The sequence below is a fragment of the Leptidea sinapis genome, chromosome 29 (genome assembly GCF_905404315.1).
Source record: "Leptidea sinapis chromosome 29, ilLepSina1.1, whole genome shotgun sequence".
Classification (NCBI taxonomy): domain Eukaryota; kingdom Metazoa; phylum Arthropoda; class Insecta; order Lepidoptera; family Pieridae; genus Leptidea; species Leptidea sinapis.
The window spans coordinates 10663761-10688083 of NC_066293.1; the positions used below are offsets into that span (position 1 = coordinate 10663761).

A 24323-nucleotide genomic window follows, 5' to 3' on the forward strand; every position below is an offset into this window, starting at 1 on the left:
GATACTTTTAATAGGTTTACCTTGTTTTTGACATGAACCTTTATTTAATATACGTTTAAGTTGTTTTTGACACAAATTTAAGTTTATTTTGAATGTTTTCAATTTATTGAAAAAAATTATTTGTCTTTATAAAAAATTCTTTAATTATTACAGTATTGTAATATAATTGAGAGTTCATTCTAGGACACACGTGTCAACACTATTAAGTTTACATATCACCACTATCTCTGCCGAGATAAATCACATAGGCGCCCCGTGAATCCGGCTCGAAGGATCAATGCCATCGCTAGTCACTTTACAAGCACACCGGGTGCTATATCACACCATACCAGCCTATCCCAACGTCGTCCTCTGAACAATCCACTTGCTGAACAGCTAGCGCAAAGAATTACAGTAACATGGCATGTTTAATGGTCCACCACCAGAGGGGGCGATCAAGTGAAAGGCCCTTCCTTCGACACCGATGGAGGCAGATTATAAGATGTATCGCAGCACCAGCATTCTTAACCGATTATGACCTCGCTCTTTAGTCATGGGGGAACGCCTGCAGAGAGAGAGTTACTAAAATAAAACTAAATATTTAAAAAAATATTTTTATTATAAGAACTCCTTAATGAAATGCTCGTGTTTGGCAATCTGTGTGAAGGTGACGTAAGTATGTGCGTTGCACAGGTCCTCGTTGGTAGGAGCTGTTGAGACTACGCCCCGCAGGTAGAACCTCTCTACGCCCATCTCCCAGTCTGGGAACGCGAGCCCTCCGCCGCTGTCGCCCTTACACAGGGTGGTACCTACACACAAACGTTATAAATTTCTGTTAGCGACGAATATATAAAAGAATCTTCTTACACCCTTTATTATTTTGCGCTACTAACTTTTATGAATTGATTGAATAGATCAAGAAAATGACATTTATAATTTATGTCAAAAGTTTTATGTTATAAATAACAGTTTAGATAAAATTGAGCTTAAATACGAAGAAGTGGCAAAAAACTCATTGCCACTCTTTTAGTCAACGAATACTCGTACAGCTGCATCGTTTCACAAATTATGCAACAAAAATAGTCAAACGTCCTTAGCTACACGAGAAGGTCGAATACATAGATTTAAAATAATAAATAAAAACAGAAGAGTTATTGCGTACCCACAGTAGATATATAGACAATGATATCGATTTTATTTTTACAAATCTCTGGACCAATATTCATCATTTTCAAAATGTTCCACGTTCCATACTCGTCATATAAAAAATGACTTTCGCACCGCCCCAGGCTATTTAATAAAAAAGAGGCGTTCTCGGACTCGTTCCTCACAGGACTTGAGCATTTTTTAAAAGGTCCGAAGTGATATATTCAAACGTAGTTAGGTACTTTTTTTTGCATAAATTCTTCTACTCAATATTTGATTTCTACTTATAATACTGACCATTAGTGAAGCCAGCGCAGAACTTGTCGCTGTTGATGTACTCCCGGAAGCCTGGCGGCGAGGAGCTGATGCACAGGTTCAGGTCTACGTAGGGCAGTTCCACGACCTTCAACGTTGGCGACGCCACCCCGTTCTCTCCGGTCAGACCCCACCCTGCAACCTGAAGATCATCCAGACTAAAAAACTTTTATATAATATTTCTTTATCAAGTGGAGTCCGAGAGGCCCCTCAAAAGTACTTCATAATAACACTGCCATCTAAATTGGTAAAATGGTATTATTTCAGTAGAGTTTTCCAGTAATAATGTATTGTGAAACCAAGTATAGATTGTTGCATTATTTAACAAACATATAATTATTAAACCAAATAATTATAATCGGAAACAAGAATTATTAGAAATTAAATTTTAGCGTGTGAATTTGAATTTTTTTTCTGAAGTCTCTATTGTGGAGGCCCGGGACTGTAGCCTCAGTTGTGCCCTGCGCTGGTGGTCTTAATAAATTATCCGTGTGGCGATCCCTCTTGTTTATACCTCTATGTAGAGAATGTTTTAGCTCTTACGAGTCAGTTGCCCACGTTATGTTAAGCTTCCCAACGAAGATAAATCCTCGGAATAGCGAGGTCTCTCTCAGGTTTACCTGTACAGACCCGGAGAAACTGCGTGTCTGCGTAGAGCATTGCTGGCTGAAATAGCCAATACACGCCATGGACCAAAACAGAGTGTTCTAACTAATGTATCTGTGAAGCGCTATTGCAAATTTTGGCCTGAATTTATTTACACTAGCATAGTTTTAAACTCAGAAATCCTTAGGTTATAAAAGTTTCTCCAGAGCTCGAAGTAATTAAAAAACGGGATCAGACTGTTGCCGGGCTCTTAAGCCAGAAAAATATTTCATAAAAGTATTCAAAAGATTCATAGGAAGTCTTCCTGTAAGTATTGCTATACAAGTTTTATTTTTTCCTCCTATTGAAGAGAATTTCTTACCTTCCCCATTTTCCCTACGCTGAGCTGTCTCTTATCGAAGTTGTAGTCAAAGCTGAGACAGACAGGTCGTATAAATGTTTTGTATTGGATAATGGTGACCAGGATCACTACAGCAATGTCCTCCTGGAAGTTGGCGGCAGCGCCCTGGAACCGGGGCGGTATCTTGATATCTTTCACCTGAAAATGGATTGACTAACTATAGTATGGTCGTCGAGAGTTGATAAATATTATAAAATGTGTCTCTCTTAAAATATATACTGACATCAGAATGTTGTGAGCCCACATCTTTCTGGTTGTTGAAGGGTCGGTACAGTTTGCCGACGGCGATTGCGTAGTTCTGTGGCGGCTGTTGCTTGCTGAGGTCGTCCCAGAAGCAATGCGCGGCTGAAATATAACATTAAACTCTGATGATCTTGCTGAGCAGCAAAAAGTTTGCACTCTCGATCTATGCGGTAGTTATATAGTTAGTGGTCACGGCGGAACTGCGTAGAATGTTTGCCATCTTTAGAATATTAATAGAGATGGTTTTAGACTAGCGCAAGCATGGAATCCCGTGGTCCCAGTCTGCTGTACAAATGCAACAAAAATATCCGAAAGTATGGACGTCTAGTCGTAGTCGTAGATTAATAGTGTGTGTCGTGAATTAAGGAATCAACGACCGAAACGAATTACGCGCGCGGTGTGGACAGATTGATGTGATTAGTGTCACGTGTCAATGTGTCATGAGTTTCTCGCCACCTTCGCAGTTCCGCCGTTACCACGATTTATGCAATTGGTACAAAATATCGGCTCCTTGCTTTCGAAGTAGGGAGAAATTTTTGGAAGCTAGATATCCTGTAGATAGACTACACAAATACTTACACAGCGATGGTGGATAGAAGTATTTGGATAGGTTGATCTACGCGCCCTACACGCCCCAATCAGATCTTTTTTTATGGAAGAGTAGGACAAACGAGCATACGAGTTACTTGATGTTAAGTAATTTAAAAGAGGAATTACGGGATCCTTGTCGGCAACTCGGAGGGTGTAGACTCTTTGAAGGACTCGTTCAAACAGGAGCCTCCCACTGTCATGCCTCCTTTGGATAGACCGGGACTGCAGCCGGTGCTCGATAACGATGAGAAGGCTGAATGCCTCGCCGATAGTCTCGAGAGTCAGTGCTCTCCAAATGCAGCAGCCGACCCGACACACGTTGACGAAGTTGATCGTGAAGTTGAACGTCGCTCCGCTCTGAGCCCTTCAGGCGATGTAATAAAACTTACGAAGAGGTGAAGCTAATTATTAAGGAGCTTCACTCCAAGAAGGCCTCGGGGCCCGACACTGTAAACAATAGGGTTCTTAAAATCCTACCCTCGACTCTTATTACTTTATTGGTTACCATTATTAATATTCTTTTGTCTAATAGCGCGTTCCCCGAACAATGGAAGGATTCCATTGTTATCGGTATCCCAAAACCCAATAACCCTATAGGCCTATTAGCTTAATTAACTCGATCGGGAAACTTTACGAAAGATTAATTCTCGCGCGTCTTAATCATTACATCGCGGAGCTTAACCTGATACCCGACATACAGTTCGGATTCAGAACCGCTCACTCGTGTCCCCAGCAGGCTCACCGAGTACATTCTCATACGGCGTCAATTTCACGCTACCACGGCAGCCGTGTTTTTCGATGTCGCGAAGGCCTTCGACAAGATATGGCACAACGGCTTAGTATTCAAGCTGTATCAACTGGGAGTGCCAGACAAGCTCGTGCGCATCATACGAGCTACCTTACTGATCGCTCCTTCCGATATCGAGTAGAGGGCACCCTATCCTCACCCAGACCGAAGGAAATTTCCGCTCAAACACAAAGTGACGCTGTACAAAACCATCGTACGGCCCATACTGTCATACGCAAGTGTCGTGTTCGCGCACACCCAACCGAGCTACTTACGTCGTTTGCAAGTAGTTCAAAATAAATTCACGTGCATGGCAACCGGAGTCCCGTGGTTCATCCGAAACGTAGATCTTCACCGCGATCTAGAGCTTCCGACGATAGCTCAACACTTTAAAGAGATCTCGCGACGGTTCTTTGACAAGGCGCCTAACCATCCCAACATCTTGGTAAGGAAGGCATGTGGGTACACCCCCCTTCACCACAGTCTCAACCCAATAAGACGTCCCAGGCACGTCACGGTAGACCCTGATGACGACATCACCATCGCGAACGCGACACCCACACAAACACCGACACATACACGCACACACCGCCTTCGCAGGCGTAGGCGCGGTCAACCACCGCAAACCACTGGCACTCGTCACTCTGACGATGGCCAGCGGCCCGCAACTTAGTTGTCCACGTCCTGTAATCGTTTCACTGCACTCACACTCACTCACGGACTGACTGACGGACTGACATACACCACTTACACAATCACAAACACACTCCATAAACAGACACAAACACAAACATACATGCACACAAACATTTACACTGCTTACATAGATATAAACATACATACATACACTCATAAACACAAACATACACATTTACATACATTATACACAAAGAATCACCACACTCGCCGAGATGAGAAAGACTCGCCGGCGAGTTCTTCTCATCTTTCATCTTTATTTTCATTCTCTCTCCTTCCCACAAGCACACAGCTGGTCCGAGGTTCGAGTCTCCTTAGGAGACGCCCCGCGACTGTTGTTGCGTAGTCTTTGCGGCCTCCACGGCCCATGTCCTATGTCGCTGTAAAAGCATGGCTAACGCGGACACTCGAGTCCGACATATTACGCCGCGTTCCGAGGCGTAAATACGAAACTGTATTTAATCCTCTCAAAAAAAAATTTTTTTGAAGGACTGCGGACTGTCGTATCGTCCTGACAAGACTGCGCAGAAAAATTTCCCAGGTAGGGATGTATTGAAAGATCAATTGATTCATAGTTCGGTTGAGAGTGAAAAAAAACCTGATGATGAAAAAAAAATTTGTTGTCTGGGGTATACTTATAAGTCTCTGGAAGCAAGATGGCCCCTAGATCAGATGGCCAGCTTGTAAAATTTATTTGGACCCATCTATGATCTCCACAGCGAACTGTTGCGTTTTTGGTTTTATGTACCAGATTGATGTTATATTCCTTATGCTCCTAGCTTTACTTTTAAGCAAATAAATAAGGAAAGGTATTTTATCTTACCGGATATGACCACGTTGGTGCTGACAAGCGAGCCTCCACAGATCTGTTTGAAAGGCGATGTCTTCTTGCTGTAGATGCCGGTGTGCCATGGCAGCTCACCACGCTTGGCTGCCCAGCCCCCGATCACGAGTTGCTCCCCTTCAGGAGTCACTCGACCACATTCTGCAATCATCACCATTTTTATTACCAGTGAGCACAGCCAGGCTTGTGCCGCTTTCACATGATGCGGGTCGCAAAATTTTGGCGCGTTATAAAGTAATGTCCTTTCGTAACGCATTTTGGCGGAATTCGGCCGCTGGTATCAACCCGAAGAACTCCTCTGAGTCAACTCGCAATGCAACAATCTCTTGGGAAATAAACTGCGAATGCTAAAAGAAACTCAGTTTTTGCCTCAGGCTGTGAAGCTTGATAACTAATCTGTAGCTACGATCCATGTTGAGTATGACAATAGAAGACTGAAATTACGTCCTACTTTTTTATGGAAGAGGTGTTAATCAGTAAATCATCTATTTTTCGTACCAGAACTATTTGTGCTTTATTTAACATCACAAACTAAAAAGTAAAGTCACATTAGCTAAGAAGAAATAGTGTGTAAGCTATTTATGTCGTAGGTGCGGCCACGTATGCATTTATCTCTGATCTGTTGGGGCAGCTGTTCAAGCTAGCTTAAACCTTTTAACTGCATCTAACGGAGAGCGGTGACACAAGGCTTATATTTGCCATTATTATTAAAGGTTAGTGCTTTGCAAAAATGTATATTACGGCAGTTTAATGTTACGCGACATTGGTCAATGAAAGCCGGTGCCCGGTGATTGATTGATTCAGGGCGAACCGGCATGAGAGTCACAGTTGGCATTAGATCAGCCAATCAGATGTCTATATGTATCTGCCTATTTCCTACACGAATCTATCTGCACCATAGTTTACAATAACCACAGAGTAGGTATGGAGTTACGTATTAACCATAACAAAAGGAATAGACAATTGCGGCGCAAACAAATATTTTTCCAAGTTTGTTTACGACATGTGTTGGATTATGTTGCCATGGGACCATTTTTCACCACAAGGGATCCAAAAGATTTTGGAAAAATGAATGACAGAACTATTCGAATTGTCAGGGATTATGCTAATACCTATTACCTGGGTGGAGGTGTGCACACAGTACTTTACTTACACTTGTCTCCCAATATCTAGTACTGGGAATGTTCCGAAGAGTTGTGTGACCTGTTTTCTTTCGCCAAATTCCAACATTGCAGCATTTACCACAACCAACTTCGACTTACAACACTCGTGTAATGGCGAACTTATGCTTTGACGAAAAGTTGATATTTCTTCTTCTTCATCGACAATCATGAAGGTTGGCTGGCAGTATTTGGGGAGTACAGACAAAACAGAGTTCAACCTCTATCCGGCCCTATTGTCAACCTCATCTGAAGTGTGAACCTAGCTTAGAATAGCTTTGGGCGCCACTACCTTGACTGGCTCCTGGTAGAGAACCGGCCAGGAAACTGGTTGGAAGACACTTTAACGACCGTAACGTTTATTTCCTAGTAATTAGCTTAATGTACATTGTACTTACTTATTTGTTTCTTACTTAATTAATATTTATTAATATTATATAATTGAAGCGCCTATAATTGAAGTATTGAATAATAATACTAATTGTATTACATTTTTATTATTATTTTAGTTACCCCGACGTTTCAAGGCCTGTCCAGATCTCGTTTTCAGGGGGACTGTGTATGGTGTTTTATTAAAATGTGTAACACTCGCGTTAATCAAAGAAAATGCTAAAATAATATAATTATTTCATCATTTTAACCTAGTGTTAAATGGTCAGGGGCGTACATACCATTTAAGCAATTAGGCAGTGCCTACTTGTTGAAGAACCTAAATAATTATAGAACTAGTGTTAAAATTGTTTTAGTTTAATTTGGTTTTCAATGCCTAAATTTCTAACTAGACCTAGAATGACACAAACTAAAATAGGTATCAGGTTGACAGGTATAATGGTCCGGAAACTATATGCAAAACACAAATAACTTCGATAATTAGACCTTAAAACCTAGCCCTGTCGGACTAAAGTCCAACTACGACTAGTTAGATCTACAGTGCGAGCGCCTACCCTGTTAGAAAACCAATGCACGCCCCTGAAAATGGTATCTTAAAGCCCCCACTGCATTCAACTCACGCGCTGTCGGTAGACCCTTAAAATTAAGATCTTGGTTTGTCATGCCACCTCACCGCGTTCGTCCGTTGAAAATTTCTATGTAGATATCATGGAAACAGGATGGAGGATTGGGCGAAATGAAACAATATTTAAATAAAAACAATAATTTATTTAATATAAATCTTCCATCCTATTATCCACATTATAAATTTATCCAGTGACGTGTTAACAAAGTTGTACAGTGTTGCAAGAGTACAAAATAGTTTACAAAAACCGGTAGAATAATATATGTTTGTAAATAATAAAGCTTTGTAAAATTTCCGACGTTTGTTGTTATTTTAAACATATCATTTCCATTTATAAAAAAATAAACCAATATTGGTATTTATTGGAAGTAGGTCGTGTAATGCGATTGCGCAAAATTGTCTATTGCTTTTTAGCACTGACCTCTACTATTTACCAATGGACTGGTGGCTGTCAAAGTGCTTTTGTGTATTTTTGATATTTGTCATTTTGGCGCTGTTGGTCATATAGCGAGAGTCTGCGGTACTAAAACTAGTGATGACAACCTCAGCTAAACAAACATCGATAGGTACGTAAACTATTTACAAAAAAAAATGTGTACTTTATTACGTTGATTCCTGAAGACACGCAAAACGACCGAAATTAATTCAAAATGCAATATTACTTCAGAGTACTATACGCTTCTCTCGCAGCCATTTGTATTATACGTCAAAATTAGTTCTCTAGACGCTCCCGAGTGACGGTTCAAAAAGGCACAAAAAATTTGCTGTCAAACATATGGAACAGCCTGTCCAATGGTATTTATGCAGGTCGCTGGCTTTTTAGGCTTAGAAGCAACGATATAGGTTTATAATTAGAACGATCCTTTTCCGTCATTTCAACGGTTTACGTAGACATTTTAATGGTTTTAAACATATGTATTGCTCTGAATACGTATACTCTAAGTTCAAGGGATATAAACATAGACATAATGTTCTTATAACACATTTAGATGGGCCAACCCATCATATTTTTCATACATACGCTCGTACGTGATTAAATCGTGTTAACACATTTCTCTTTAAAAAAATTACTATGCACTATACTTATCTAAGTTTCTATCAAAACAGAAAATACAAATTTCAAGAAACAAATTGAGTATAATAGCGGAGACGCACTACGTCCGATCCGAATCCGATCCGTATCCGTGAAAACACGGTCCAAAGTAGTCGTAGAACTATTTCTATTGTATTATTTACGCACTAGATCCGGCTTCCGTCATCCGATTTCTTTCTGTCAACCGTTACAAATAGTTCTACGACTACACCGGACCGTGTTTTCACAGATACCAATATCTGCTTTTTTGCACAAATTTTACCTGAACCCTTGGCAGTTCATAATTTACTCATAAATAAATATAAAACAATATAAAATTAAAGAAAACATTACGACAGAACCTCGCGCAAGTAATGGAGATTCCATATGATAAACATTTATTTTACAAGATTGTAAGGATTACTCAAAAACACGCATTTCCTGGAAGTAGTTTTATGTAATTTATGCACACTATATTTTGTTCAATGTTATCGCATTCTCTTGCTTATCGTCAACAGGTGTTGGATAAAACAACATGCTTTTCGACCATGTTCGTGTTGACTGTAGATAGAAATTAGAACCGGGAAATGCCCTCTTTAATTAAAATTCAGTCAAGAAAACGTGACAGATATAAAACGTTAGTAATGGTTTCTTCTTGATATGGGATAGGCCATCGCATTTTCTGTCTATTTATGTTATAAACTTATTGAAAAAGACACATCTGTCGCACAGTGGTTCTTTTAAGAGAATGAAACTAGTCAAGAAAATATTGGCGTTTGACAAAAAAACCGAATTGTTTATTAATTAACATATTAACTTTAGAACTGTTTGCACAATCTATGTCTATGATTATATAGGTATGACTTAAACTGTAAAAAGTGATACTTAAAATAGCGGCTTACCTATGTAGGTACTTAGAATACATATTTTGGTTAATGATAGTTTAAAAGGTAAATCATATGTATTAAAAAATATGTAATTGACTTCTGAATTAAAAATGAAAATCAATTCCTTCTGAATTTACAGACAAATAAACTACTGATGTATATTAATATAATAATATAATTTCTAACGTTGCGACGATTCCGGGGAAAAAGTAGGTTACAACTTACAAGTACAATTTAATAGGAACGCTTGAACCGATATGAGCATTAAACATTATTATTATACAAGTTTCGAGCAAGGCATGATATAGAATAACTGCTATTTTGCCCTAAATAATCCTTAAAGATTAATAAAAAAAAATAGTTTTAAATAGAATATTTTATGTGTAACACACATGTGGACGAGTAAAAAAAGATGGACTCCGCGCCGTGATATTGAAGCACGTTTATGCTAGTGTGTGTGCGGTTACAGGAGATACCATTTACACAATTTTTTCTCCCTTAAATAATCATATATGGCTACAAATACTTTTACAGTATCGTTTTTACACTTTTTCACAACGCACGAAAACTGATCTATCAGACGATGGCAAATCTCATAATGGCGGCCGATCGGCTTGTATTAGTGTAAGTGTGGGCGTGGGGATATGTATTTACTCGTTTACCGGCTTGTTTTGGTGCTTCACTGTTATGTCAGGTGACACGGAGTCCTTCTTTTTTTACTCGTTCTTGGTGTAACATTGTTTCTATATTTTTTCCAGTTTTCATAATAAACTAATGCAGGCAATTCTGATAATATATGGCATAATAATTTTTAATTTTTATTTCTAAAAACAAAAATATAAGGCTAAAAAATATCGATTAGCTTATATATCATTTATTTATATTAAAATAAAGGTTAGTAGGTATTAATGATACCACTGATAGGGAATTGAGCGACCGCCCACAAAATTATATATTATTATTAATTAGCTATTAAATAACAAATTTTATTGTACGAAAATGTAAAAACATTGAAACCATATTTTAATATAAAATAGAGGCCCGCTGAATTTGTTGCGCGCGTTCTTCTCAGGTCTGACGTCTGAGGCATACCTTTTGGAATGGGTGGTAGTTTTTGACTTTCAATAAGAAATTTTATGTCCTATTTTGAAAAAAATATTTGAATTTTGAATTTATTCATTATGTTCTCAAGAACTTTGGACCTAACAACATTTTTTATATAAATTAAATTATTTCTTATAATTGTATAAGTATGCCCCTTGCTTGTATAGTATTGTATCTATGGTCTATTTTACTATACCGCCTATTATTGATACCTACAATGTTTTGACATAATATTAGATTTTATAAAGAATGTGAGTATCATCAGAGGTACCTACCCAAAGATCATTGTTTGTATTTAAGGCGCGGACTGACTAGGATTGTAAACGCTATTACCAATACTACAACATTTGTGTTGATCATGTGGCTAAGCTGCAAATGGGCATTTATTTTACTGGTTTACTTTTGTTTATTCAAACTGTATATATTAAATTGAATAATTGTTGGGTTTAAGTTTTAGGAAAATACTTATTCTATTAAATTCTTTAAAAAAAGAATGTTGTTATCGCTGAAAGTTCAGAGATTTTTAACTCCAAAGTTTATTTTTGGGGAGCAACTTCCAAATTTTTTATTGAATATTTCAAATTATATATAAATATTCTACTCGGTTCAAATTTTTCTTTAAGTCTTTCTTGTTGTAATGTATTTTTTGCGTCAGAATATTTTCATTGCGTTATGTTGTAATCGACTCTCTAAGAAACCAATTTTTGTGGATATTGAGGTATGACCGCGCCTTAAGATTAAAGTATAGGAATCTACACGCTTTTTCTTTGGTTTGTGTTTTAATTTGTTCCGTTTACATTAAATTTGTGATATTTGTAATGCTTATAGTGTTGATACGATACGAATACTGGATGCAGCGCCTCATAACCTAATTTGTTATAATATATTAAAATTAAAGATTATTTCACTTTGAATTCGATAAATTAGGTGACGCACACACGGCTCTTAGAAATATTTCATTATATTGATAAATACAAATTAAAGTGATCGGTTAAATAAAATAATAATGATATATTTATCTATTATTGTCTAAAATCTAATGCGTAGTAAACTAAAACAATGGTTATAAGCTAATCTTTAAAATAAATGTTAGAATCTGTGGCATTTACATAAACGCTATTGTTACTATTTGAGAAATTCAGATTAATTTTATTCGGCGACGCAATCCTCCAATAAATCTCGTCTATATTACTATCAGTATTGTCAACTTTTGTTTTCGACTCGTCCGGAATTGTATTTGACACTTTGACATTAGACTCAGTGTTGCCACCAACATTAATATTTATGCCAAAAATAGGTGTGACGTTTTGAAAGTTTGAAATGATAACTTGTATCACATTGTTGATTAGTATTGTGATGTTAGTGCCATTGTTGATCAAACCTGGAGAGCAAATGGCGATGCTATCCCAGTTTCCGTCGATGCATCTCATCACGGAGAGCACGCCAGGGTAATAGTAGTTGGGTTGTCGGCACTGTGGACGGACCATGGTACCGGTCGGCTCATATTTGCTGCACTCCCGGGTACCTTCCACGGAGTTTCCACCGGAAATGACGCAGCGGTATTCAACGCTTTCGTGAGGGTTCAGTCGGCAGAAACCTAGAAAAATGTAACAAAATTGTGTAAGAAAACATAAAATCAACTAAATTTACTAAACTACAAATTTTTACCAACATAAATGTAATTTAACAATATTTCTTTTTCATAATCTTGCATCAACTAACCTAAAGGACATTTTGTTGTTTTTTATTTTATGTTCTATTATTTCCAATCGTGCATAAGCATTATACCATCCGCTTGCAAAAAAATCCAATATGCCATGGAATATTTGTTTTCAACAGAAATAGAATAAAATAATAATTATTCTGAACTGGAAATGTTTCACTATACAAACTAATATATTGTTGTATATCAACAGTAAGTATTTACTAAATATTCTTGTTAAAACCTTTAATTTTTTTTGCTCATTAAAAGTACCTATTTGCCCCAATTAGGATCTCCACCGACGATATAATATGTCCATCACATACCCAATATTTGCAATCTGAAACACGCTATCGCAAATTATACCCTGCCTTACTCAATCGTATCCTGTAAGTGCCAATATTTATCAACATACAGTATGACCGGGCTTGTTACACACTAATCAAGAAGATTGAAGTCTCAGTTCTTCTGACAGCTAGTGACGTCAGACGTCTGGGATCGATGCTGAAGATTGAAGGATCTGTGCCTGTTATTTCGGCATCGTTCCTGCATTTCCAGCGTTTTTCTTGAAGGTACCCGTCTTATCGTCCCGGAAATACAGTACAAGGAAGTTCATTTCGCAGTTTTGTTGTATGTGGAAGGAAGTTCCTTGAAAACCGAACCGGGGAGGGATACCACACATCCAGATGGTGGGGATAATACTATAATTTGCGGCGTGTCGTGTGTAGGTGGAATTCAGCGGCAAGAATCAGGTGAAACAGCTGCTCTTCGGGACACTCCTAGAAGACACACATTAAAGCGACGTCTCTACGCAACGCCAAGTGATCTAGCCGTTCACAGAGCACTGGGTGCTGTCGCGGTTTGCCTCCATTCTGCATAAAAAGTTGTCTACGGCCCAAGTCATTGTTGCTGTGATATGTTTAAAAAACAATAATATACTAAATTACCCCACGCTAGGGGTCATAACACTAAATTACCCCTAATCTTTCAATTCATAAATAGCGACATCTACCAACACAACTGATACTCACGCACGCACTCAGGCATATCATCCGACCAGGCACCATCCACGCAGAATAGCGATCCCTTCCCGCTCTTCAACCCGAACCCCGCGGCACATGACACGTTCAGGTACACCACGGAGTACGTCTGTCCTGGCTTTGCATTTGGCGCTCCTATCACTGTGTACACGCCGTTGGTGGGATGAGGTGGCAGCACACATTTTCCTCCCAATTGAGGACTGGAATGCCAACAAAACATATATCCAAAACGTGGATTATAGTCGAAGTTACAGAATTTCAGAAAAAGGTTTAGGAAACTTCATGCCTCACACAGCCTTATTGAAGTGAAACTTCTTTTGGTGCACCACATTTTTCTGTAGTTAATAAGTTAGGCTGATCCGTGAGGCCCTCAGGTAAAAGGCTCGATCGGGCAAGAAAGATAAAGTCAGCTGCTCTCAGTAACTCGCTGTTGTGTTGCCACTGCTGGACTAAGACCTTTACAAAAATCTCCATGACGATAGGCCCTGCGCTGCCCTCATCCCACGTATTCAGGCGATCTTGACCAGATCGTCGGTCCACCTTGTCGCTATGTTACTGAACACTAACTGCCTTATTCATAATAAAATGCTTTTCGAAGGTATAAAGCTATATTAGTTAAAACGTGTTTTAAGCCTATCGAACGTTCGATTAAATTACTTATTCATATTCGTTAGATAAATCTCCATACTAATACGTCTCTACAGTTCGCACAAGAAAACATGATTTTAACTAATGAGGAACTGTCAATGGAAACAGACATATTTTCAATGTCAATGGTTTGTCAATTGTCAAAAGTCGATGTCAAAATAATTTCAAACTTCAAAAATGAAGGTTTTGGAGTCTGACGGTTGTCAATCTATGACGGATATCCAACAACTTTGAGCGGGAAGCTATTTATCACATTATTTAACGAACAGCTGATCGATGTCGGCCATGTTTTTTTGCGTTCGAGTGCTTAAAATGGGTTAATAGAAGGGTCCTAGCTACTATAACTTACGTCAGCTTTATCGAAGAGATTATGAGCGTTTTAGCGATTGTATTTGCATACATATTGCTATGCGATTATGAATACCATTTTTTAACAAGCGTATAAAAGCGATGTTTTAAATAGCGGACTAAGTCATTATGAACAAGACAGTAAACAATTACTACGAAACGATTGTATCCTTTTTCTCATGTATTCTACTAATACGATCTATTTACACACTTTATTTTTTTTTGCTTGTTTCAGTTGTCTTGAACTGATATGGGTTAGGAACTCTCAAGCAAGCATACTCTCACTTCAAAGCCCTGTAACACACCTCTAATATTGCAGACATGTATGAGCGATAATTCTTTACTTCCATCCACTAAGCCCTGCTGCTAAATGTTCAAATAAAAAAGAAATGAAATATTCTTACCGAGTTGTTGAAGTCGTTGTAACTGTGGATATTCTGTTACAGAGCTCGTCAGATTCGTCGGAACCATCCGCGCACTCCTTTATCTGTGAATTGTTAGTTGATAAAAATACCTTCAAACCACTCACTAATCACGAGTTATTCGCAAACTTTTTTATTTAATTTTCTTACTTCGAATTTGTCGATTTCGACTAATTATATAATGATAATAAAACTAATATAGACACATTATTACACAAATTATCTTTCTCCAAACTAGGCATAGCCTGTACTATGGATACAAGACAACGATATAATATTTAATACAATATACTTACTGAAACATACATAAATACATATAAACATCTATGACTCGGAAACAAACATCCATATTTATCCTATAAATATTTGCACCTACCGGGATTCGAACCGGGAAGCTAAATGGACAGGTTCACTAACCACTGCGCTATATGAGTCGTTAAATATAATATACAACACTTGATCAATTTTGCCTTGTGCTTCCTCGGGGCATAAAAAGAATAGGGAAGTTCCAGGCCCAAGGATGTCGTAAAGGGCATATAACAGTGGAAGGCTCCTTTGCACAGGAAACCGGGTAGATTATGGGTACCACAACGGCGCCTATTTGTGCCGTGAAGCAGTAATGTGTAAACTTTACTGTGTTTCGGTCTCTAGGGCGCCGTAGCTGGTAAAATTACTGGGCAAATGAGACTTAACATCGTATGTATCAAGGTGACTAGCGCTATTGTAGTTCCGTTCAGAGTTTTTGGGTTTTTCAATAATCATGAGCGGCACTGCATTGTTATGTGCAGGGCGTATCGATTACCAAAACTGAACGTCCTGCTCATCCCTTACTTTCATTGAAAAAATTCTGCTTTATAAACTTTACTGGATCAAATTACCTAAGAACAGCTTAGCCTAACATATAATTTCTGTTCAAAACACTGAATCAAATACGCATCTTTGTATTTTTTTCAAATTTAACAAACTTACCCCATCACAATCACTGCCCTGGTCCACACAAGCACCGTACGCACACTGGAACAGATACCCCGGACACTTTTTCCCAGCGCAAGTCTTCACAGTCTCATCTGACCCGTCGCTACAGTCCACTTTACCGTCGCAATGATCTGCTGCAGAGATCAACTGACCACTGTCGCAACGAAATTGGCCCCTATGGAATTAGACGGGGTTATTAAAAGACGAATTTAATCCTCGAATGGCGACCACGCACCGGAAGACGCAGTGTTGGTAGGACCCCCACAAGATGGACCGACGATCTGGTCAAGAGCGCCGGAATACGTTGGATGAGGGCAGCGCAGGACCGATCGTCGTGGAAATCTTTGGGGGAGGCCTTTGTCCAGCAGTGGACGTCTTCCGGCTGATGATGGTGATGATTAAAAGACGACCTATATTATTACACAATATTTTTATTATAACTCATACAAGAACAATATAATCATAGTATGTAGTAGTATTTATTATGAGGACATCTTACTTTCTAAAATGTCTTCATTGTCACTAAGATCCATATCAAATTATACTTTACGAAAGTAATGTAATTCTATTTTCTTCGGACGATTGTCATCTGTATGTCATTGGTATCTCCAACGGAACAGTTTTCTGCCTTAAAGCAGTACTGCATTATTGTGTTTCGGTCTGAAGAGCGACGTAGCTAGTCAAATTACTTGGCAAATGATACTTAACATCTTATGTCTCAAGGTGACGGGCGCATTTGTAGTGCCGCCCAGAACTTTTGGGTTTGTAATGTGCCCATTACAATGCAGTGCCGAACTGCCGGGCGTATCAATTACCATCAGCTGAACGTCCTGCCCGTCTCGTCCCTTAATGTCAAAATAAAAATTCCTTTTTTGAAGGTTACATGGTAAAAGGTATAACTTTGAACATTTATCTATAAATCTCATATTTAGACCTTAATAAATAAACCAATTTTGATTATGCAGTTCAGATTTACTTACCGCACTTCTTCGGTCTCGTTCCGGCACCTCGGGAGGAGTTCATCCGAATTATCTGCACATTCCTGGATACCATTACAAGGAGCGGTCCCATCCACGCATGCGCCATATGTACACCTGAACCAGTTGCTTTGACAACTGAAGAAAAAAAAACGATTTTAACTAAAATAATTTATGTAATACATATTAAAATTTATTTAATTCTCGTCCATTGCTTGTGGTTCAGTAGACATAATATGAGTTACAAAGGCTTGGTAGCAAAAGATTACGAATTTGCGAGACGGTGTGAAAGCGCATCGTAAAATTCACTTTAATAATTTTCCCCCCAACGCGCCAAATATGTATAACTTCAGATTTTTTTTCCAAATTGTACTAAACTAATTTAATGATATTTAAATAAACGCTATTTAACTAAATTACGCATTTTAAATATTTTTATTGATTGTATTATATACCTTCTTTATTAAAAAATTGTTCTTTCTATAAACATGAAATAGCTCGAGAAATCAAAATGGTTAATGATTTTTAATTATGCCAAAGAAGTATTAACTTCTTGCGTGCGTACATAAGTACACACGGACATTATTATTTTATTTTTGAAAATAACTTTTTAAAGGAATACGTGACACAATTGTAACAGTATTTTTTACATAAGGTAAAAGTTACATATTTTTAATTTATTTATTTAATCCGTCTCGTGACCTTCGCAGTAGCACATTTTCAGGGCGAATGCGTTTTATTGTGAAGCTTAGCGCCATTTATTCCTTCAGAGGTGGTATTTGCTGTAGATAGATGGTTTTTGCCAAAATTTACTGACAGTGCCTTCTTCTTATTTGGTACGTGTAAACATGTTTTTATTTCTGAAATAAAATGATTATCTCGTGATATATCAAAAAATTGAGCGTAACTCACGGCATTTTCCTGCAGAGAGGGAATGTCTCGTCGCTAGCATCTGAACAGTCCACCACGCCATCACATTTACCGTCAAAGCCTATACATGACCCATCACGACACTGCCATTGGTTTCGCCTGCAAAGGGATAAAAATTACAATAAAACTCTACTATTAAGATAACAATCCAACGATATATTATACAGCATGCGGGTAAAGAGTAGGAAAACCAAAGTCACGGACATAGCCCACATGATTGCTAAACAGAGGTAACAGTGGTCAGGGCGCATATCTCAACGGACAAGTGGCCGTCGGGGCAATAAAGTCGACCACTTACCGGAAGACGCAATAGATCCCCACAAGATGAAGATCGCTGGAATAGGTTAGATGAGAGATGCAAAGGACCGATCGTCGTGGAGATCTTTGGGGGAGGCCTTTGTCCAGCAGACAAAGTCTGCCGGCTGATATGATGATGCGGGTAAGAACACCAACGATGGCGGCCCATAGGAACAACAATATTTTACTAAATCTTTTTCTACATCCATAATGGTATTCTCATCAATATCATAGCTTTTCATTCGGATAGTGGTGACTTACCTAGGTATTTTATAGGGTTACAGATATTTCGACTTTTTTTTTCAGATTAACTGTATACTCTATTAAGTTTGTGATTTTTTCCCGAAGGTTCCAAAAGTTTCGTTGAATTCTTATCTAGCATTGCGAGCGGTTCCGAACATTCTGGCTATATTACTTTATATTACAAGCACAAACTAAATTTAAATAGGTAAGACGTATTAAAAAAAAAGACGTGTGGCACTCGGGGACTGCCGCGGTAAAGCTATTGCATAGCATTTTTTATCAACTTATGCAATTATAATTATTTATTTATTTTATTTATGCAGTATTTTTTTGATAAAATTAATTTAAAAAAAAGCAAACGGGAAGTGAGTAAAATTTAACTTGCAAGATTTGATTATAGACAGACAACGGGACAGGTGAAACTAAATAAAAATGCTTGTCATAATAATAAAAATTAAAAAAACGTGATAAAAAAATAAAGAAATTAAAAAAAAATTAAGATGTACCCCAGGCTCGAACCTGGGACCTTCTGCACTAAAAGCATAACTGATAACCGCTGTTCCACGGCAACTGTAATGACCGTGCCGAAATATTTATAAACATCTAGTAAGTTAGTGTTAGGTTATTTTAGTTACGGAATTTCTGGATTCGGTCTCCACGCTCAAGGCCCGCGATAGAAGCTATGCAATAGCTTAAAAGAGAAACTGTACTGACCTACATGTAGTTTGGCGCCTAGTTCTACTGAGTAATCCTTTGCCTCCAAGTGATGACTGCCTGAAAAAAAAATACAGTAAAAGTTAAAGCATGCTGTATTAAGCTATGACATAACCAATTTTTTTTAGAGTTTTATGGTATCATCATCAGGGTTGTGGCTCAAATTGTCCTGGATCTACTTCCTCAACAGTTTATTACATTTGGCCTTAGTATCCCGTAGCACGAATTGGGTGAAAAGTTGTAGTTGATTTAGTACACGATTAAAATCTACCACACTTGTTACAAGGTAATGCACCGATTTCAAAAAAATAACGAAAAAAATTTTGACGAGCGCAATTGTAGTGCCGTTCAGAATTTTTGGGTTATTCAAGAATCCTGAGCGGCACTGTACTGCAATGGGCAGGGTGTATCAATTACCAACTCTGAACGTCCTGCTCGTCTCGTCTCTTACTGTCATAAAATAAAAAAGCGACTACTCGCGTAAAAATAATGATATACCAAAGCTGTATTGCCAACAACAATTCGATGATTGAATTTGTACACGAAAAATAGGTGAAAATAAAAAAACAAATAATAATCATAAGTTTTATTTCGTAATTTGATTCTAAATGGGTAACACTGAAAATGTTTAGAACTGGTCAGTTAGAAACATTGCTAATGAAAAAATTTTTTGATTGGCGGCAAATCTAAAACTCTTGTTACACAAATTTTCGGTCAATGATTTATTATGACTTTCGTTGCGGGCTTACTCAACAACAAAGCTATGATAGGCTGCGATTAGCATTTCTTAATGAAGCCCCATCTCATGCCACTATTTACAATTGGTTTAACGAGTTTAAGCGTGGACGTGGCAATCTCAATGAAGATCCTCGTGAGGGACGTCCTTTAACAGCGACTACTGAAGATAACATCAGTGCTGTACGACCTATCAGCAGATACGGGCAAGCCTAGGCATTGGCATGAGTCAAGTACAAAAAATAAACACGAACGTTTAGGGGTCAGGAAGCTTTGTACCATGAGATGGATTCCCCATACTTTAACCGACGACCAGAAACACCTTCGCATGGACTGGTGTCACCAAATGTTAGATAAGTGCAAAGTGCAAAGTGACTCAAATGCTGTTTTTGACATCGTCACAGGTGATGAAAGCTGACATGAAAATCAGTTCAGTGGGTGTTTCCTTTCGAGAATCGGCCAATTAAGGTAAAGAAAGGAAGAAGTCAAGAAAAAAAGATGATTGCCTCATTATTTGGTCGGAAAGGTAATTTCGCGACAGTCGTGCTAGAAGATGGAAGGACAGTCACTGCAAACTGGTATGTCAATTGCGGTTTGCCTGTTGTCTTGGATAATATTCGACAGCAGCGCCCTCGAAGCAGGTTCCTCCTTCCCACGACAATGCTTCAGCGCACTCCATAAAAACGGACTGTTGAATATTTAACTATAGCAGGTATAAGAATGGGCCCACTGCTTTTCTCAGTGGTTCCATCGATTGCGACGATGTGTAGATAGGAACGGAGATTACTTCGAAAAACAATAAAAGTATTGACAACTTTCTACATTTAGCCGTTTTTCATTTTCTAAACATTTTCAGTGTTAACTAATCTAGTAAACGTACAAAGACATAGCACGTTTTGGAACAACTCCTTTATAATATTTGGGAATTCACCATCTTGTTTGTATTTGGATGTGACAGCGGTAATACCATGGCACTCTGTCAAATATTTATGCTGTCATTTTTGCGTTTTATGATATTATAAAGCATAGATCATATACACATCTAGATAGACTGTGACAGCAGTGAAAATGTCGTAAATAATTGAGATTGACAGTTATCCTTTATTTTGAACAATGCACGCACACTATCACAAAGTGACATACAAACCGCGAGTGTAAGACGTAGCTTGTCACGCACACTAAAGTAATAAACCTGTCCTGTTTACATCGGTTGCCTAGCAACAAGAGGCTCTATCTAGACGTATAAATTATCTAAGATAGGCCGCTTATATACAGAAGACTGATGTGCGGACAACGGAGCCATATTAAAAGGGTTCGGGCGTCAAACGGTAAAAATCCCGTAATACACTTACGAGAGCCAACACGAGTCTTCATCAGATTGGTCCGCACAATCCGATCTCCCGTCGCAGAGCAGATCCATGCTGATGCAAGCGCCATCGTTGCATCTGAACTCTCCCATGCTGCAATCAAATTATTAGTGTCAATCAAATTAGTATAGTGGGGATTAGTTTGCAGACAGTCAAAAAAGCATCTGCAGTCTGTATACTCATCAAGACTGACTAAGGCCCGGTATCCACCAAAGCGGAGAGGAGACGAGAGGAGATAAGCCGCGAAGCTGTCAGGTTATTTTCACCAGAGGGGAGAAATGTGAGCTGTGTTTATAGCAACGCTTTCGGGTGTGCGAGGCGCAGCGAGAAGCAGCGGGGAAAAGGGCGCCCGCTTAGGTCCGGTATCCACCAAAGCGGAGAGGAGAGGAGATGTATTTTGTTAACCAATCAGATTTCGTTATTTCCACATCTCCTCTCTGCTTAGCTTCGGTGGAAATGGATCAAGCGGAGAGGAGAGGAGATGTCTCATTATTCTATACAATTTTGTGGCGCGTCCAGCGATGAAGCGGCACGGCGTCCGCGCTCATTTGAATTATGTAATTTGATTTTTTTCCAGAAATTTCCTTCGATAGTATAATTATTATTGAAGAATTAATTGTGTGTGAATTAGAGTTTGAACCTCTAATTCCTCTTCCTGAAGCAAGTTACAATATATATCTTATAGCGACATGACATCTTTCTTTAGTCACTGATTTCTAGCTCTCACAGCTCACATCTCTTCTTCGCTTTGGTGAAAATAACGTGACGGCTTCGCGGCTTATCTCCTCTCGTCTCCTCACCACTTTGGTGGATACGGGGCCTTAAGCAGCTCAAAATATACATAACAGGCGTTAGGTACAGCCCCAAGTACACAGTAAGTCTGGTCGAAGACGAATCCGGAAACGCAATCCTGTAATATGTAGGCTATTCAACGGGTAATAAATCTCGAAAATACGAGGTCTCTCCAAGAAGACTGCAAACATCTTAGGGTTGTGATTTTACGAGCCAACGGTGCATGGAATGTGGACTCGTCTAATTGCTGATGCAGGCGCCGCCTAAGTATGCAAGGAATGTACTACAGATCCACTAGGTCAGGAGTTCAAAGTGAAAGACGCAGACATCATTCATCGTCGTTGGTCTTGAGACCATAATGGATGTGTGAAGAATGAACGCCCGTGACAACAGCCTACTTTATTCAGTCTAGACCAGGGGTGCTCCAGCTTCATCTGCTGGCGATCTACCTCAAAATTGCTAGAGTACGATCGATCGATTTTGAGAGGCTTCAAGTAGGTATGTGTGATGAAGGAATGTCGTCTAGGTAGAGTGTCACGATGACATTGATATTAGTTAATAACGATAATATGCATTTTTAGTCAAGATAAGTGTAGGTCTGCTCTAAAATGTCAATGAAAAAGTCATAATTATACAAAATTTTGAGTTTATTGGTTCTTACAAAACACGCGTTCTGGTGTCTAAAGTTCTAAACTTAACTAAAGAGTGACTTTGGATGTTGAATCTGCATGACACTGCATGTCCTGAGCATACTTTTCATAAGATGGTACGCACCTAATTACCAATTTTAGTAACCTACCTAAAACAAAATCTGTGAATAGTTCTATATCGGATGTTTTCTTCTCGAGAGCGACTCAAAAAACACACGATCGACCGTTTTAGCGTCCCTGGAGGTCTACTCGCAAAATCGACAACGATACATTCGGAACGATACGATAATACTCCGAATATATCGCAACTAACCTACTCTAACAAATGTTCGAATTCCTTATCGTTTATCGTTACCATAGACTAATATTTTGATTTTTTTACGATGTTAGTGTGAATGTAATATGTTCAAACCTAAACATTATCTGTGCTTTGTCGCTGTGAAGTGTCAAAAGTCAAAACATAGTTTAGGCGCTAAGGACCATGCCAGACTCTGCACCACCAATTTGGTATCATTTACACATAATGTAAATGTTAAAAAAATATGTAATGAATATAATATGACCATTTAAAATTGAATAAATAATACAAAACTCGCGGATAATAAAATGTAAAAAAAAGTAACTCAACCCTTCTCCTCGACTTCCTATTTCTCAGGCGGCCATTTGCATTATTTCTACGCATAAACGATCAACAAAATGACTTAAATAACTTAGTAGTAAAAAAATCCTCTTGAATAGTAAATCACATATAATTATTTTAATAATATTTATTAACTATGTATATTGTATGGCAAATATATCTATACAACTTGAAACGATAATAGCAACGACAGCCTAGATGGTGTCGTTGAGATTATCGTAAAAGTGACGTTTGATTATTTGTGAAATTCGAATATTCGTCTCTGACATTTTCAACTAAGAGTAGGGTTAGGACCGATAATATTGAATAATGTTTCGTTCGTTCAATCATCGTTTCGACATTGAATACGACGTAACTAAGAGTAGGATTCGACATGACTAATGCCACGATTTATCGAATATCGATTTTAAGAGTAGGCCCCCTGGCCTAGACTATACGATATTGTGTATACACAGCAAAACTTAATGGGTATACTTTGAACCAGATATTCTTTAGGTTATCACTAATGACTGTGTGAAGTCAAAAATAAAAGTGCATTATATTTTATTACAATTTTTGAAGTGTTAAGTTTTCGCAAAAACTATGCATCCCGCAACCCTTATCAGCTGTTTTTCTGAACTCTCATTGACCTACAATAGATGAATAACGTAAATGTGACATAATATCAGAAAAAGTAAAATACCTATTATTCTTTGCAGCTGTGAGGCAAATTATGTTCACATTTTGCCATGGCGACAAAGTTATTTTGAATGTGCATATTCTTTAGCTGACATTGAAAATCATTCCAAACTTGTATTTACTTAGTTATGTATTAAGTAAAGATATGTAATTCTAATCAATTTTTTATTTATAGTAAAGGAGGACAAACGAGCGTACGGGTCACCTGGTGTTAAGTGATCACCGCCGCCCACATTCTCTTGCAACACCAGAGGAATCACAGAAGCGTTGCCGGGCTTTGAGGAAGGTGTACGCGCTCTTTTTTAGGTACCCGTACCGGT

At 38.3% G+C, this 24323-nt stretch overlaps 1 protein-coding gene across 1 annotated transcript in view; it reads right to left on the reverse strand.

Moving 5' to 3' along the window:
- Nucleotides 1-579: 579 nt before the first annotated feature.
- LOC126973435 (modular serine protease-like) overlaps nucleotides 580-24323 on the reverse strand; it is a 28785-nt gene continuing 5041 nt past the window's right edge. Inside the window, exons 3-15 of the mRNA XM_050820696.1 lie at nucleotides 21229-21336; nucleotides 19142-19201; nucleotides 17870-17986; nucleotides 16961-17095; nucleotides 15975-16155; nucleotides 14988-15070; nucleotides 13579-13787; nucleotides 12227-12442; nucleotides 5587-5748; nucleotides 2670-2791; nucleotides 2408-2584; nucleotides 1423-1582; nucleotides 580-788 (exon numbers count right to left, since the gene is read on the reverse strand). Of these exons, the coding sequence (XP_050676653.1) occupies nucleotides 598-788; nucleotides 1423-1582; nucleotides 2408-2584; nucleotides 2670-2791; nucleotides 5587-5748; nucleotides 12227-12442; nucleotides 13579-13787; nucleotides 14988-15070; nucleotides 15975-16155; nucleotides 16961-17095; nucleotides 17870-17986; nucleotides 19142-19201; nucleotides 21229-21336 (1921 nt within the window). The 3' untranslated portion in view covers nucleotides 580-597. The remainder of the gene's footprint in view (nucleotides 789-1422; nucleotides 1583-2407; nucleotides 2585-2669; nucleotides 2792-5586; nucleotides 5749-12226; nucleotides 12443-13578; nucleotides 13788-14987; nucleotides 15071-15974; nucleotides 16156-16960; nucleotides 17096-17869; nucleotides 17987-19141; nucleotides 19202-21228; nucleotides 21337-24323) is intronic.